This window comes from Megalops cyprinoides, chromosome 5 (genome assembly GCF_013368585.1).
Source record: "Megalops cyprinoides isolate fMegCyp1 chromosome 5, fMegCyp1.pri, whole genome shotgun sequence".
NCBI classification, from domain to species: Eukaryota; Metazoa; Chordata; class Actinopteri; order Elopiformes; family Megalopidae; genus Megalops; species Megalops cyprinoides.
Window position 1 is genome coordinate 39,134,367 of NC_050587.1, and position 17,980 is coordinate 39,152,346.

Here is a 17,980-nt window from a genome sequence, read left to right on the forward strand (position 1 = left end):
TAGGCATGTTTTATCCGATGCAATGCCAATGCTCTCATTCTGAGTGGTTCAGAAGCTTCCAGCAGAAGCCAATAAGAGAGAAGATGGAGAGAGGGGAGAAGAGGACAATATAAATCATTGTCTGGGTGCTAATCCTACTTGGCTCTTACTACCGACGAGTTCTATGGTTTGTCATGAAATGTAAAGAAAAGAATGTTGTACTCGGCCATCTCTGAAACAATTCAATGAGGAAGCAGGAGGCGTACATGGAGCTGAACCATTCAGAAGAGGAAATTCCATGGAAGAAAAAATATTAAAATTACTGTTATGTTAAAATGTTAACACTGGTAGCATCATTCACTTAAGAGTGCAATGTTATCCCAAAAAAATCTCTACATTTACCTGTGAAATCTTAATTCTTAGGTAGCAATCTAGTTTAAACTGAGGCCGACACTACTGCGATCAAAGTTTTTATGTGGTTCTCTCAGAAGAGAGGCATGAAAGGAAATTTGTGGGCAATTTCTTTCTGAAAAAAATATGCTGTCATGTTAAGGTTGGCACGAATACAGAATTATGCAGGACTGCTGTGCTCATAATATGACCAGATAGATTTATGATCATTTGTCATGGCGATACCTTCTGGTTTCTTTGTTTCCAGCCAACCGGAAAAAAGCAACAGATAAAGTCTCACTCATTTTCCAGTCCACGATTAATGCACAAGAACAAAGCAAGGAAATATCTGAGTCTCTTTGACAGAATGTTTTGAATCCTCAGCCACCCACTCTACAGATCTGCTGTGTGGTGCACGCATGTTCTCTGAAATGGCGCCACCTATAGGACAGGAGTGTTATCTACAGCAGTGTGTGCTGACTAATACTGCTATCACATATCCTCAGCAAGAGCACCGTGACGCCCTTACCTGAACTTGAATTTCATGACTTTTTCAGCTCTGTCGGTTCTTATGGTGACTGACTTAAAACAGGTTTTTTTTTTTTTTTTTTTTGTCAAGGATACTTTTATACGCCGTATAAAAAATGACATGCAGCGTCACTTCTCCAGCCTGTCTTCCTGTAGGCCATCTCTCCCATCTGGTCTGAGCACAAAGCCTCGGATTCCCCCTGTCTTCTCCTCTGCTGTGAACGTTTCCGCAAGCGCTGGCTGTCCTTATCTGACTTCCCGGCAGGAGGCCCGACACCTTGCCAGCCGCGGCTATTAATAACCATCTCCATTTGCATCAGAATTGAGCTTATTGTGTCAGGGCCCATAATGGAGCCATCAGTTATGCCCCTCCTCCTGTTCCAGTAACACTGCTCTGAGGCCTGGGATCACGGCGAGCCAAAGCTCACAGCCACTGGTGCGGCTTCGCTTAGCGGCCGAATTAGCATTTTTCTGACAAGCATTAAGCAGGTTATGAGGGGGGGAGCATCGCACCCCACTCTGCGCTGAATTTGTTCCTGACTGCCACGCCTCTGTGATCACGGCATCACACAGGATCACGGGTTTTGTGCAAGCGCAGGTCTTCTCGGGCCTTGATCTGACACCCGCAGATTCTCATCAAAAAAGGCAAACGAGATCTGAGCTGTCGGTAGATCCGAGCTCTCCCTGTGTTCCTTCTTGAATTCAAATCACAGCTGTGCCATGCCCCCAAGCCAGAGAGTCAGAGAGGGAGAGCGCAAGGAGACCTGAGCTTGTCTTTTCTTGTCTTGTTTTCGAGGAGGTCACACACGCATGCTTTCTCACTTTCCATCCCAGAAAGAAGTCCAGGGTGAAAATCACCTCACCTGCATGCCAATCACAGGTACACCATGTTCTCTCTCTCTCTCTCAGTGGCAGAACTGGGACCGGAGATGTAGAACTGGACCTGAACTGCATATTCATTAAGAGCTCTCTGTGCGGTGCAGGTTTAAACATTTAATGGCTACTTGAAGCAGAAAAGTAGGGATCGGGCAGGGAAGTATAAATGGCTATTTTAAATGGCTGTTAAGTATTAATGGGATGGGGGCTGAGAGCATCTCGGGAGCCATGTGACTCACCGCCTCAGCGGGGGGGTGTACAGCGTTATGCTTCCCGTACCTTTCGTGTTTTTGGAAAAGGCTTTAACAGCAGACACAGCCTCCGGTCTTGTTTCCTTTACTTTTTTTTTTTTTTTTTTGCGATGTAGAGCAGACTGATGGACGTGGCGTATCACGTTAGGAGAGGGAGCGAACGACCCGGTTCAGCAAGTCCAAGCACTTTCAATTTCTGCCCTCTTCTGCGCGGCTCGAATTATCGGCGTCCGCACGGAACCCGCGCGGAGCACACATTACGAGGCTGAGAGAAGTGGCCTTTCAGCCTCGCTGGCAAACCGTTTTGCCGAAGTGCATTAATACTCGCTCGTACATGTGCACCGTGCTCTCCGCTGGAGTACAGCTTGAATACTGATAAGTGAACTGGAAAGGAAAAGGATGGCACAAAAGCTCAATCTAAGTGCTGTTTTAAGTGGCTATCATAATCACTGCATTTTCGTTGTGTAATCACTTCCTGTTATCATCGTTTCCTCCGGCATGGCTCTGGCGCTAACGCCTGCCCGTATGGCGATTGACTTGGCTGCAGTGGATATTAGGGTTTTCAATTCTGAGATTCTGCTTTCGCTGTGATGCTCACAGACAGTTACACTCTCTTCCCTAATCTTGTGTGCTCAGCAATGTCCCCACATCTGATGATACAGTAGTCTGTGTGTGTGTGTGTGTGTGTGTGTGTGTGGTTGGCTTACTGAGACGAAAAGGGCATATGAGAGCAGTGCATACAAAAAAAAGAGTTTAAAAGTGGTTCACATATATAGATCAAGCATGCATTAATAATTGTGTAGGTATAATTCACAACCACCACCCATAAAGCCAGATTTCAGGTGAGAAAATGGGCTTTAATATTAAATTTGTTTAAATTGCTGTATCTGTGTGAAGCATGTTTAGGCTCTGATCTAATCTCCACATAGGCAGGTCTGCTTCTGATTTTGATATTTTTCGGGCCAAACCTTGTTATAGTTGAATTGATTTGCCGCCCCCATAATGTCCCTGCGAAGGTGTTTTTTGCTCTTTCTCTGCGGCCTGTTCTGTTGATTACAGCCCTAACTAAAACTTTTCACATCTGTTCCTCCTTTCATTACTGGGCGCCCGCAGAGAAAGCCTCACATCTTCATTCGGCTCTGCGAGGAACGTCTGGGCTCGCTCGGCTGGAACGAACGGCACAGACAGGAAGCCTGCAATATAGATGCTCTCATGCCAAGCTCCACCGAGCTGATGCCTTTGTTTCCTTGATTATTAAATATTTCTTGATGTAAAAATACAAAAGGCCGGCACACCGGCCCCTGTGTGCCAATCAGGGAACTCTGCTCCCTGATTGCACCTGAATGCGGAGCCCGTGGGACCTTCTGAAGTCAGGCTGGCTGTGCGTGGGCCATGGGCGGAACCATTTCCTGTCTTATTTGTAGTCCTAAACCAATTAGGATGTGGAAATTCACGGCACCTTTAAAGAGCCTTTGTTTTAGACAGGTACAGCCAACCCATAGCAAAGTGTGATATATTCCTTTTTCAGGGAAGTGAAACTAATGAATTTATGAATATGGTCATACAATGTAATAAATCGCCTCTGAATTCCGTCCGGCAGGGGCGGCAATCCACACCCACTCTAAACTTCTAATACATTAATTCATGGTGTTCTGGATCCCTTAGGTGTTTTCTGTGCTGAGGATTCTGGGTGGACAAGAGAAGGCCAATTAGGAGAGGTCTGTGCAAAAGAAGTCTTTACTCTGAGTCATTACTCTGAGTCATTATGTAGGGTAGAGCTGTGAGTCACTGCTTCAGGTGAACTGAGGCTGCGTAAACGCTTTTGTTCAGGGACAGGTCGCCTCTGTATAGAGGTCTGACACTGAGCACAGGGCTGAAGGATTTCCCTCTCTGTCCTGTTGAGGAGGAGCCTGTCCCATTTCCCATTTACTGAAAACCTAAAAGGATCAAATTTTTATCAAATATGTTATATAAATAGTTTGAGAACACACTGTGTGAATACATTCTGAACACATGTATTCATTAAGTACAGCTTAATTTTTTTGAGTAGCTTTCAAACAAGTGGTGAGCAAGTTCTAAAAAGGAACCGTAATAAATATTCCATATGGTGGAATGTGTGAAAGCAATTAGAAAACCGTGTTTTATATATGATTCCTCTATACTCAGATGTGTTGTTTTAAATTAACCCCAATTAATGAATGTTGCTTTGAAAATTACATTTAAGGTCACTTCCTGAGAAAAAGGTTATGCCAAGCAGAACCTCATTATTGATCTACTGTCCATTTGCCTATTCATTCACTGCTTCAGAAGCAGGTCTCACTTTATAAGTAGGTAATAACACATTCATTAAGTGTATGACATTGAAGAATAACTATAGACAAGAGATTATCTACAATCCAACTTTCTAAAGGTTAAATAAAAAATAACGAATCTTCGAAGCCAATGTAAAACTGCGATTAATGTTCTAAAAGTGCATTTTCTTCAGTCACTTGAAAATAAAGGACATTCTAGTAAGAAACCAAATGGTGTACTGCAATATTATTTTTCATATTATGACATTCATAATCATATTGAAGTGACACTTCACCAGAGGCCTGATGCAGAAAAACTGAATTGTAAGCAGACCTCTGAACCTGCGGTGAATGGCAATTTCAGAAGTCACTTATTATTCTAAACCCATTTCAGACTTCTCACAGACATCTCCTTTATTGTCTTGAGCGCAGTAATGACTTTCTTGTTTTCATTCCATATAGACTGGTCACATGAAAGAGTGCTTTAATTACACCAACCAAACATTAAGGGATTTTCCTGTTGTTTTTTTTTTTACTTAATTTTATTTTTTCTTGGATTTTCATCCTTCTTTTTTTCACTCATAGGAAAAGTAAATAATCGGATTATTTCTGGGCAGGATATTCTTTTCTTTGTTCCTCAGAAGACACCATAATCTGCACGGCCAGGTGCATGCCGAATGATCATACGAAGCACATTTGCGAAAAACAAAAACGTTTTCTGAGATCAAACACGGATTCCTTAAAAACAGAATTGTCATTACCGGCTGTGTAATCTTTAAATAAATTAGCAGTTTGTCTTGGTAAAGGGGGTTCTGCGTGAAAAGGAACATCAGCAGAAGGATGCAGAATTACTATGTGAAACAGGAGGCTTCAGACGTCCTGATTTAATATGGGTATGACTATGAATAAGCGCAGATGCAACCAAGCAGACGTGATTGACAGATTTCCAATGACCTCTGCTCTGTGGCCGCGGTCGCAGAAAGCCAGCACGTTCAGTCTCCAGCTGGATCCAGCCTCCGAAGGCTCCGACTGACAGTTATATCTCCACGTCAGCCGCGGAGCCTGCTGAACTTGCGAAAAGCAGAGTAATGGGCTGTCTGGCAAAGCTGTGAAAGAGTCGGCCCTCCATAAACACGCAGCGCGCGAGGGCTGGCTCCTCTGTTGCCATGGTGCGGTGACAGCGCCACGCCCCTGGCCAAGAGGGACGTTATTAATTGATGTTAGGAATTTGAACGAAACTGGGTGAACTCTATTAGACTGCATGAGCCAGTGGGCGGAACTCTTAATTGAGCGTGCTCAACTGCATGATTAGAAAGAGAGGGAGAGGAGAGAATGAAAGAGAGAGAGAGAGAGAGAGAGAGAGAGAGAGGAAAGAGAGAGGAAGAGAGGAGAAAGAGAGAGAGATATGAAAGAAAGAGAGGAGAAAGAGACAGAAAGATAGAGAGAGAAAAACATTTTTTTCCCTGTCTGTTCCTGATTTTTGCCCAGCACCAGGCGCTGCTTTTTCTGTGCATCTCAAGGTTGTTGTATTTATCTTTTCCTGTGTACTCTGTACTATTGTACAGTATATCTTTACTGTAGAGTGTATAGGACATTTACAATAGTAAGCAGGGTCATGGCTGAATCGTGGTACAGCACAGTCTCCCTCCCCCACCTGCTCACTTCCACATCACCATCGAAATAAACTTTCTCAAACGCAATCTGGGTTAAAATCGTCAGATGATGAGTGACAGCAAACGATGACCTGGATTAGCGCGAAGCTTGTGTGAAGGTGACACTTCAAAAAAAAAAAAAAAACGCTGTTGTGCCTGTTTGTGCTCGGATTGTGGGCGGTTGTTAGTTCTGCGCACAAAAAAAAGAGAGATCAAAGCACGCATGCAGGAATGCATGTTTTTCAAACAGCGAACAAAATGCACATCTTGTAGCTTTTCAAAACACGTTTTAAAGAGAGTAAGAGGATTCCCAGCAGCAGCAGAGCAGGTGAGAAAAGGGAGTGCAGAGAGGAAGGAGATGGTATGTGTGTAAAAGATGAAGCGCCCTCTAAACCAGGACTGGGCACCGCTGACTCCTGGCCCAAATCAATGGGGAGTCAATCTCTGTTAATCTATTTTGGAGCAGATTAATTGTGATGATCAATAAGCGGATCGAACTCTAGGCCAGGGGTTTGCCAAACTGCGCAGGCCAGGAGGGTCAGGGATGCCCGGCCCTGCTCTGAAGTCTGGCGTCCGCATTCCAGGTAAGTTCATTTACCTCTCGCTTCCCGACGTGGAAACCCTTTTTTATTTTTTTTGGGCGGGGGGCTTTTGAGAGGTCATACCTCGCATTCCCTGGAGCCCGAAATGGTGCAGGTGCAAGGGGCCGAGCCTTTGACGAGAACGTCCATGGTCTCAGAGTTTGTGGCGTTGAAGCTCATGTAATACTCCTGCAGCTGCGTGGTGATGCTCTGCTCGGGCTCCTGCTCCTTTTTCCTGCGCTTGTGGCCCAGCGAGTGCTGCTGCAGCTGCCGCATGGTGTTGGGGTAGCGCTTCCACGACACGTAGATCACCAGCATGATCAGCGACACCGACAGGAAGAGTGCCACAGTGCCCACCACCACCTTGTGGAACAGCATGTGGTGGAACCCCGGCTCGGGGGTGACGGACAGGACGTTGGAGGAAGCGGGGGTGCTGGGCGGAGACTTCCGCGAGTTCCCGCCAATCAGGTTTCGGAGGGTGGGCTGGGGGCGGAGCCTGGGTTGAGGGGAAGGCGAGGGGGAGGGGTTTTGAGAGGCAGGCCGCAGAGGTGGCAGTGGGGCTCTGGTGGTGGTCGTGGTGGGCGCGGGAGTCGGTTTAGGAGTCGGAGATGGGGTTGTGGGTGGGAGTGGCATCGGCGTCTCTTCGCAGACGGCGTGGTTCTTCGTCGCCTCCATCACCTTTTCTCCCTGCAGCGACTTCGGGCTGCTGCAGATCATGGTGGTGTCCTTTGTGCCCCTGAAGTTCCTCAGCCAGACCACCAGGGGACAGATGCCGGGGCCGCAGTCCCACACGTTTCCCGCCAGGCTGATGGTGGTGAGGGAGATCCAGGCCGACACGGCCTCCTGGGAGACGTTGCTCAGCTTGTTGGACTCAAGGTTGAGGGTCTCCAGGTTGGGCAAGCACTGGAAAACGGCCGGGTCCAGGGCCTGGATCTCGTTTCCGGACAGGTCCAGCTTCTGCAGGGTGTGCCAGGTCCAGGGGAGGCCCTGGTTGACCGCCCGGATGCGGTTCCACTGCAGGTAGAGTGCCCGCAGGTTGGCCAGGCGAGGGAAGAGGAAGAAGTTGATCCTGGAGAACAGGTTGTGCTCCAGGTGGAGCTCGGCCAGCTTGGGCATCCCCAGGAAGGTGGTGCGGGTGAGGGTGCGGATCCGGTTGTAGCCCAGGTCCAGGAACTCCAGGCTGCGGCAGTCCAGGAAGGCGCGGACGGGGACGCTCGTCAGCGAGTTGGACCGCAGGTGCAGATTCTGGAGCTTGCGCAGGCCCTGGAACTGCCCCGGCTGCAGCGCCTGCAGCTTGTTGTAGGACAGGTCCAGGTTTCGCAGGTTGGGCACGGCGTGGAAGGTGGCGTTGTGGAGCTGCGTGATCTTGTTGGAGCTCAGGATCAGCTCCTTCAGCCGGCGGATGCCCCTGAAGGCTTGGGCGTCCACCACACTGATGGAGTTGTGGTCCAGGTAGAGCCAGATGAGCTGGTTGAGGTGGGCAAACTGGTAAGGGAGCAGCTCCAACAGGTCATTGTAGCGCAGCGACAGGCCCTGGCAGCCGGCTGAGATGTTCTCCGGGACGTCCTGGAAGGAGCCGGACTCGCAGTACGCCATTTTCCCCTCGCAGCGGCACCTTTCCGGGCATGTTCGCTCTCCCTGGCAGAGCAGAACCAGCGCCAAGGCCTGGAGGAGGAACCACAGCAACCTCCGCACAAACCCCGACGCTCCTGCGCAGAGAGAGACACAGCATCAGGGCGTTAGGGAGAAGGTCCATGACAAACACAGGCTAGCATATGGGCCCTAAGTACAGTACTGAGATAAACACAGGCTAGTGTAAAGGCCTTATAAAATATAACATGACAAATACAGGCTAGCATATAGGCCTAATAAAAAGTGACATGACAAGCACAAACTAGCATGTAGACCTTATGTACAAGACCATGACAAATACAAACCAGTATATAGGCCTTATAAAAAGTACCATGACAAATGCAGGCTTGCATGTAGACCTTATGTAAAGTACCACAAGTACCACTTATTATGACATGGTTTGATGTGCGCAGAAAATCTCAATCACCCTCTGAAGGCAGAAACCCAAAAAGACGGTTTTCAGATGTTTTGCCATGGAAACATGGGCAGGCAGAGACTAACACGGTGGGAAGAGCTTTGTGTGTCCGTGGCAGGAGAGAGAGCAGAGGAACGAGGCCCCGAAGCTGCTTCAATGACTACAGCAGCAGCAACACGTCTGTCATAAGATGATGGCAATCTTAAACAAATACAAATAATTTTATTCACTGTGTATATGAGTGTGTGTGCGTGTGTGTGTGTTCTTTTGCTTGGTTGTTATTACCCTTACATTGCATTAACGTGTGTGTGTGCGCATGTGTGTGTGTGTCATTATCAGAACAACAACATCAGCAATACTACTACTACTACTATTACTACTACTACTAATAATAATAATAATAATACTGATAATACCCTACAGTAATAATATAATAGCCTTTCTGAATAGTAATAGTGCTGGTGCAGCCCTGTGAGTCACTCAGACAAGCTGCCAAATCAATCCATAAATCAGTTCTGCTACCACTGCTTATTAGTGAACCGATTCTTTCGACCGGCTCGAGAAACTGAACCGGGTTTTTGAGTTCGGATTCTTTTGCACCTCCGGAATGTCTCCTCACTCGTTTTTTCAGCTCATGGCACTAGCTTTACGCTGGATGCAAAAGGCCGTGTACAAATCTAGTGTTAATAAAATGATTTCTCAAACACTACCACCGTTTTTTTTTTAAGATTTCACACATTTCAAAATGGCAAATTGGCGGCAGTGTAGCACAATGCTTAAGGAGCAGGACTCGTAACCTAAAGGTTGCCGATTTGATTCCCGCTGGGACACTGCTGCTTTACCCTTGGGCAAGGTACTTAACCCATGATTGCCTCAGCTGTATAAATGGATAACATTACAAAGAACTGTGACCTAAGTAAGTCGCTTTAGATAAAAGCATCTGCCACATGAATAAATGTAAAATAAATCAATGTATCAATAAACGTGCATAGCCTAAAACACGTCAGTTTAACGTCATACAATTACATGCATGTCCTTAAAACTGTTTATTTATTTCTTTCAAACAAACAGTGCTATTGTTTAATTGTTGAAAAGAAATGTTTCTAATACCCAACTTTTAATCAGGTAACATAAACCAATATGTCGCATTTACTAGCTATGCAAAAGTTTCTGTTTTGTCACACAAAAGTGAGCCTGTGTGTCTTTCAGCCTCTTACTTCCTCGCTTCCGAACTGTCAAAGGAAGCATCTGCTAGCTAGGCCTTATAGGATACTGGAATGGTGCAGCCACTGAATCGACAGAACGATCCAGAACATGAGTTAAGTCTTCGGGTAGAATAGTCTGCTCTGCTGCATAAACCGTCGAACTTGGGGCTTTGAACTCGAGCTGTCTGACTTCCAACTCATGGTTTCGAACTCGAGCTGTCTGAGGTCGAACTCTGGCTTTTGAACTCGGGTTTTCGAACTCGAGCTGTCCGAGGTCGAACTCGTGCTTTTGAACTCGGGTTTTCGAACTCGAGCTGTCTGAAGTCAAACTCAGGCTTTTGAACTCGGGTTTTCGAACTTGAGCTGTCTGAGGTCGAACTTGGGCTTTTGAACTCGGGTTTTAAAACTTGAGCTTCCTGGCTACAGAACTGCAAAAGCTGAGGGTCGGGACACTACAGCTGTTGAACTAAATTCAGATCCTATTGTTTGTAATACAAAGATTAAAAAAAAATTACTTCACTGGGGTAAGTTTAGTAAGATAATTAGTCTTAAGAGGCGGACATTACAGCAACGTATTTTTTGGGCACATTGGTCCACACTTTCTGGGAGCAGCTGAATTAGAAAAAAAAAATGACTCAGTTGTGCTGGTGACACTGCACACCACTACTACTGCTACTGCTAATAACAATCTTTGTACTTTGAGCTTTCTGACCTGCATTCTTCCCGCCATCCCCTCTCTCCAGTTTCTGTTTTACTAAACATGTGTTTGAATTTTTGTGCACATATTGCCTGGTGTGGTGGTGCCGTGTGCTGGTGCTGGGGTCAGCGCAGATGGTTACGGCTCGGTCCCGGTAAACGCTGACGGCTCCCGGTGCCAGGTTTCAGTGCGGAATTTTCGTGTTGGCGGATAGTTGACTAGAGGGTGTTTCCATGGTGACTCCTACCTCAGTTTTTATTTTTTTATACTGTACATCCATGCCATTTGGTCCAAGTGCTATTTTCTGTTCTGAGTGAGATGCTTGGCTGTTATTTCCCTTACATTACATTAAAAGTACATTTAAGACTTATAGCAAACATATGCACGCTTGAATGCACCTTTGTATATACATGCATATACATCTGAATAATAATAATAACAAGATCAATGTACGTACAGGTAGTGTTTTTTTTTCTAACAAATATGTTTTTGGAAAAAATATCAGTAAGTATTTTACAATAAGCCGAAGGGAAAGCGTTTAGTTAGGCGTATAGAGCTGAGCTCAAAGCAAACGTCCTTACAAAGCAGATCTGGAGATGCAACAGCTTCGCCTCAGGAGTCTTATAATTACTGTGTGAAGGAAACAGAACGCTGTGAATATACAAGACACACAGCAACTGCCACAGACGCTCATGTTTGTTACAGCGGTCTGGCTAGGAAACGCTTCAGTCAAACTACAGGCCTACATGAAAGTATAAAAAATAAAATAATAATAGATTAATAAATTGTTTCTGGAAATAAAAAGGAGTGAAGGGAAATGCATTAACTAAACTAATAATAGTTATCTGAAATGAAATGAAAAAATGCAACAAACTTCAAAACAGAGGCGTGTTTTTATGTCTTTGTCCTACGGAAGGAGAGAGCCTGAAGCTCTACTTTTTAATCAATGTATTTCCTCAAACCCATCCTGCCGAAGGTTTGATACCGAATGCAAATGGAACTACTGAACAGCATGTATATAGAAATGAAATGATCCCTCTCCACCCACAGACGCACACAGACACACACACACACACACTTTCCTTTATCAAGGGAGTGTGCATACCAGTGAAGCCATCAAGCGTGCACGCCAATTTATGGAGTCATCAATTTTGCCCAGCGACGGTCCTGCTGGTGCATTTAACCCGTTTCGCGGAGTGGCGGAGCGCGGCTCTCCCGCTAATGCGCTTGGGGTGCACCCCTGCGCAGCCGCCACCAGTGCATCTCCGACACATCGCACAGGGAACGCTAACCGAGGGGGCTCATGGAAAGCAAACCGCGGAGATAACGAATTCTCTGGACGCACATTAAATCTCATCTCAGGCAGTTTTATTTATTTATTTATTCATTTATTTATTTATTTTCGATCCGCTTGGTGCTTAACCCCCGAAGCATCCCCCAGACAGCGGAGCTAATTAGCTCTCATTGGCTTAACACCGCAGCCCACACGGGAACGGGCATTGCGCGGCCGAGCTCATCTCACGCCAGCGTATTACCAATTTGCTTGAGTGCTTTTTAAACGTTAGGCGGAGATACAGCGGCTTCTCCCCTGCGTCGCGGATTGATCCTCCAGATGCCACGAGTTGCTAATGTGACATAAAGAGGGACAGTAATCTAAATTACTCCTCCGCCGTTCTGGTGAGATTGGACGGTTTCACTGAGAATCTGTCAATATCTGCGTCCAGCATGTTTTAGGGGGGCGCGGGGTTGGGGGAGGACCCAATTAGGACCAGTTTTACAGCAGAGATACTGGTAATCCCATCTGTATGTAGGCCTAGATGTTACATTACATTACGTCATTTAGCAGACACTGTTTCTAAATAAGTGCATCAAATTGCTATGATTAGTTATCAAAAAGTACTACAAGAGGTCAGCAACATTCTGAGTTAAGTGCTAAACTAGTGTAGAGTGTTTTTTTTTTATGAAAATAGGGATATATAAGATATATAAAGAGGAAGGTAGACTAGCGATAAAGCTTGAAGAGATGAGTTTCCAGCTTTCTCTTGAAGGCACCCAGGGAGTCTATTGTATGAATCTCAGCAGGAATTTCATTCCATCAGTGTGGAGCAAGAACTGAGAAGAGGCGGGTCGGAGAGATGCTGCCCTTGTATTTCGGGACACAGAGGCGACCCGAGGTAGAAGAGCGCAGCACTCTTGCTGGCTTGTAGGCCTTGATTATGTCCTGTATGTATTGGGGGGCTGATCCAATAAGTCCCTCGTTAGGGAAACGTTAAAACGTATGACTATGCATCAGAGGAGTGCTGCAATCCTGAAGTATGGAAAGCTAAGAAACATATACTTTTGTGCGTCCATTTAAATATGGATTGCACATCTGCAACCAACTCCCTTTCGACTGCATTACCATGATAATACGTGTAATAAAAGGGACATGTTCTTCAGCTCTGACAGGAGAGCTGCTGAAGGTCTTGGTATCTGCTCCGTGCTAGATTACATGATGTCTCAGCCTCTAATTCTTTGGTGCTATTCTGTTTGGTTCCTGATAGGGTTTGAATGATTTCAGTTTATCGCATTACCTTTGTGTGCTGAAGTTAAATGGCCTTAATGAAAACAGCAATCCTGTGAGCTCCCAAGTAGCGCGGTAATTAAGACCCTGTCTTTGAGCCAAAGCTGAGCTCCGTTGCCTGGGTTCGAGCCCAGCTATGTCATCAGCCAACCGTGACTCGGAGCCCACAGCGGGGGAGCAGACTGGCTTTTTCCCGCTGGATATGTGGGCCGTGGTGTGCTCGTCTCGCCACTCTCAGGCACCTGCCGGTTGCTCGGATGATGTCGGCGGAGTAGCGCCTATTGCCCTGGCACCACAATGTGCTGCGTGACACTGCGGGGTGAAAGATAGCTGCTGGCTGGAGGATTGCCTCCGTCTCACCTCAGCGCTCCCATGTGGGTACACAGTGTGCCGCAGTGTCACGAGCCAAATTTGCACCAGGTGATTCCAAAACAGAGTTGCATAAAGGCGGAAATAAAGGAGGAAAATGAAGTGAAAAAGTTGAGAGAGAAAGAGAGAAAAAAAAGTTTTACTGTAAGCTGAACATCTCTGCTAATATGCTGAAATTGTCAGCCAGCGTTTCTGTCAGTATTCAAATGTTCGCTGAGAATGTGCGAAGGCAATGTCTCTGCACTGAGCACAGGTGCGAGAAATGGAATCAGCTGGGTGATTCATGTGTAAAATGTGCACAATCCTCCATCAGGCACAGAGATGCGGGGTTTTCAGAGCAAACAGGAGTGGTTTGGCCTGTACAGAGACGCTCCTACATCACGTTTTTTCCCTCCCTTTACTGAGAGCTCACATTCCTCCATTGCCCCGCAGCAACACCCATTAATCTACTTAGTTAAATGAAATGAATTTAATTAGTTTAATTAGCCTAATTCGGCCTTCCTGCAGCGTTGCAGCCGTGTCACCGCTCCTTCCGATCAGCCTGTAATTGTTCCGCTGCGAGTTGCTTAGCGCGTTCGCGTGCGTCACCGATTCTCCGAGCTGCGCCGGTATTTGCCTCTGCGGTGCCTCCCCGAGCCGTGTAATGACTGACGGAGACAGCGCGGTCTCTTACCAGCATTTCATCACAGCCCAGGATATCTGAATTACAGTTCCCCCCCCCCCATAAATAAACTGGAAGCCCCTCGCTAAATATAGTGGGGGGCTGACGGGGACTAAAACAAACAGATGCACTGTGGTAAATACACTAAAATAAACTGCTCTGGCTGTACCGTTGCCCCTGTTCGTGTACTGAAGGGAGGCTCAGTGCACAGCGCACACTGCCAGCACGGAGGCTGAGGGAGAGACCTCCTCCATCACACCCATAATGCTGCATTCAGGGCCACCCACACTGTTATCAATAAGAATGTGCTGCAAAATACCCAGATATTTGTTTTTTTTTTATATATTTTACAGTTGTGCCGACATGGAAAGTTCGCCTCAACAAAATGATTGGAGGGATGCAGTCAGGGATGGCAGAGATGATAACTGAAATATTGGGACTAAACCTAAAATGTTAATGGGCATGATGACACCTTAAATGCCAGAAAAGTTCATAATGTGAGTTTACTTCAGCCTGGCTCTGTGCATGCACGGGAACATGAGAAGCGCTGTTATTGTTATTAACATTATAAATAGTGTAGTTTGATAAAGATTCTAAGCAGAAATCCTGTTGATTTTGTCTGATGACTTAAGCCCTGGGTTTTTCACAGATTTTTTTTTTCCTCTTCAGCATCTTGATAAGAAGCTCCCGCCTTTCTTTCTTTCAAGTTTGTTTACTACACGTAAAGCTGTTTAAGTGGGTGTTCTTGACAGTTATCGCAGAACACAAGCACTCCAACTTTCCCTTCCCTGGCTACACAAATGCTGAGATGTAGTATCTGCCATCCGCCCAGACTGTGACTGCCGGCTAAAATAAGTAAGCCGAGCACATTGCTAAGCAACACTCAGAGTGCTTAGAGGAGAAAAGAGTAAACCGAACTCATCACCGAACTGACTGTCGCAAACAAACACCCTTACACTCAACTACAAGGCATGAATCTGCATTTTCTGTTTTCTGGGAAACATGCAATCTTACCTTGGAAATATGAAGATTTGCTAAAACTGCGGGATCTTCAGCTTCTGCATAAGGCCATAGCCTAGCCGCCAAAATGTTGACTCCTCATATGGCTTATATGGCTTTTTGCTTGTGTTGTACTCTGCCTCACTTGTAAGTCGCTTTTGGATAAAAGCGTCTGCCAAATGAGTAAATGTAAGTGTAATGTAAATGCACCTGCTAAAGCAAATCTAATGAAATCCAATCCGATGTCTGATGAAAACCGTTGAGGGGGAAGAGTGGACTTATAACAGATTGATGCCAGTAAACAAGCTCATCCAGCTGGAGCCTTGTTAAGCAGGAAGCGGCTGCTGGATCACTCTGTAGCTATAGCGCTGTAATGAAGGCTTTAGTGAGGTACAGCTTGCATGGGAGACCATTACGAGGAACAGAGGTTTCTTATGCAGCCATGTTCATAGGGAGCAACATTAGAAACCATCAGTCAAATAAAAAAAGGACTTGTAAGTTTTACTGTACAGCCACTGATAAATATTTCAGCAGTTTTGCCACGCTGTGAATTTAAGAAGTCATGTGCAATGTGTAAGCCTCATAACTTTGCTCTGCCACACCGTGGCAAACACTGGAGCTGTTCTCAAGTGGCTGCTCCCTCAATTCAGAAGTGCTACATGGCCAGACTGTAATGGGATTCTGTTTCTCCAGGAGACACACACACAAAAAAAATCAATTCAACCTCCCTGTTTTTTTTTTTAAATAAAATACACTGATGGCATATAACTCACCCAAGGTTAGTTCATTTAGAAAGGCACTCATTTAAATCCTCACCCTGAGCTAGCGCTTATTCAGAGGACTGCTGAGGTTGCCAAAGACCTTCCAGACTCAGCTGCCCCCCCCCCCCCCTCGGAGGAACGACGGGCTGATATTTCCCTTGAAAGCTCCAGTGTTCTGTCACACTGACAGTAAGGCCATTATGCCCACAGGCTCCCCAGCCATTATCACTAAGCAGGGGCTGAAACGCCCAAAGACCCAGGGAAATGAAACAGGGCCTTTTCAAAAGGAATGCATTCAGATGAGGCCTCTGACATTCGCTCGTTTATCCAGGGGGATTCACCCCTGCACACCGATGTGCACACCGACGCATTGTATATACACACGCATGTACACAGACCGGCATGGACATGTGTGCACTTGCATTTACACGCACAAACATACACAAACACGCACACACGCACACACACACACGGCCCTCCACAGCTAGAAGCCACGAGCACAACTCTAGATTTAAAACGACAGCTTCATGCTCATTTGCGGAGATTCACTTTGAAGGGTGGATAAAGTACTACATGGTGACTGCTGTGTTCTTTCACTGTCCTTTCTGTTTTAATGAGCCGAGGTTCAGGAAGGAGTGTTCTTTATTGTGGTGTAAAATCTCACAGTTATGGCTTTTAAAGGCTATTTCAGACTCTGCCCACTTTCAAAAGGGGGCACAAACAAGTTTAATCAGATGTTTTATGCACCATTATGGGTTTGAGGCAGCGAAAAGCACAATGCACCCATGCTTCAATATCATTTTATATTTCATTTTATGAGTGATAATTTAATAAGCATCCCATTTAGTATGAGGAAGCCACTGTGTTATATGTCACTAGTGCACCATTCATGAGATTTACTGTGTTGTTCAGGTGGTCTGTTACCTCCTGTCCCACAGTAGTGGCAGTGGAATTCTACTGTCTGTGTTTTACTGACAAAACATTCAAAACCCAAGGTCAAAATTCTCTTAACATGCATGCTAAGTACTCACTTAAGTATTCACTGTAGACACCCACCTGTAAGGGGATGTTTATTTAGTGAACACATGGAAAAAAGGCATCTTTTAAACAGTAAATAAATTTAAGATAATGATTTTTCAGTGAAGAGGCCCAGGTGCCAGTTAAGACGATTGAGAGATGAGCTTCCACTGAAGAAGAAGCCAGACAATAATAAGAGCTGCTTGTTCTACTTCGAAAGTGAAGAGTGATTAACTATGTGATAGAAGACGATGCGATCCAACCTGGAGGCTCAGCGTTAACTAATTTACAGCAGTGTTGGGAACTGTTGCTCCAATGATCAGTGTTCGATTTTAAGCCACTGGGTAGACAGTCTATCATTTTTTTAATGTATCCTCACACTAAATAACTGGATTTAATTTTCAGAGCACTGATGGTCCACTAGCAAGAAACAGGGAAGAATGACAACTTTGTATATAGTATGTATATAGTACATTTTGTTTGTATATAGTTTGTATATAGTACATAGTTTTAAAGGAACAGGACTTATAACGAGGAGGTTGCAGGTTTGAGTCGTAGCTGTGACACTTTACCCCGGAAGAAGGGTGTTTACCCTTAAAGACGGCTGTTAATCTGAACAGCCCTAACATCCAGCTGCAGAAAGAGGAGGATGCTGGGAGAGTATCTGAAGGGCTTCACCCACTCCACAGCACGTTCCCTGGCACCCCACAGCTTTAAGCTGTGGGAGGAGACCAGAGCACGCTCAGCAAACCCACACACACACGAGAGAACATGCCAACTCCAATCAGAAGCCGCATCGAACCCGGACCCTGGACCTCCAGCGCGGCAGCACCCAAAATGGAGCAGCTCTCCTGTTTCGCTCTCTCCCTCTGCTCGGAGGAATCACACGGAGATGTGCGCTACCCTCCTCTGCACCACAGCTGATTGCATCTGATTCTGCCCGCTTGGCACTGACACTGAATTACAGCTCGTGTATTCAGATGTGCTTCATATTGAGTGTGCACATGTTCAAGCCTCGCATTTAAGATTAGCGGAGATGTTTAACTTCGAAGATTAGCGGAGATGTATAACATCTAAGATCAGTGGAGATGTATAACATCTAAGATCAGCGGA

The 17,980-nt window shown here is 45.8% G+C and overlaps 1 protein-coding gene across 2 annotated transcripts in view; it reads right to left on the reverse strand.

Annotated features, from left to right (window-relative positions):
* LOC118777804 (leucine-rich repeat transmembrane neuronal protein 4-like) overlaps window positions 1-17,980 on the reverse strand; it is a 31,530-nt gene that overhangs the window by 8,181 nt on the left and 5,369 nt on the right. Inside the window, exon 2 of one of the 2 annotated variants that reach the window (XR_005004977.1) lies at window positions 6,566-8,257. Coding sequence is in view for 1 of the 2 variants with exons in the window: in XM_036528971.1 (XP_036384864.1) it covers window positions 6,633-8,257 (1,625 nt within the window). In the remaining variant the exon portion in view is untranslated. The remainder of the gene's footprint in view (window positions 1-6,565; window positions 8,258-17,980) is intronic. The other variant, XM_036528971.1, reaches the window with a different exon arrangement.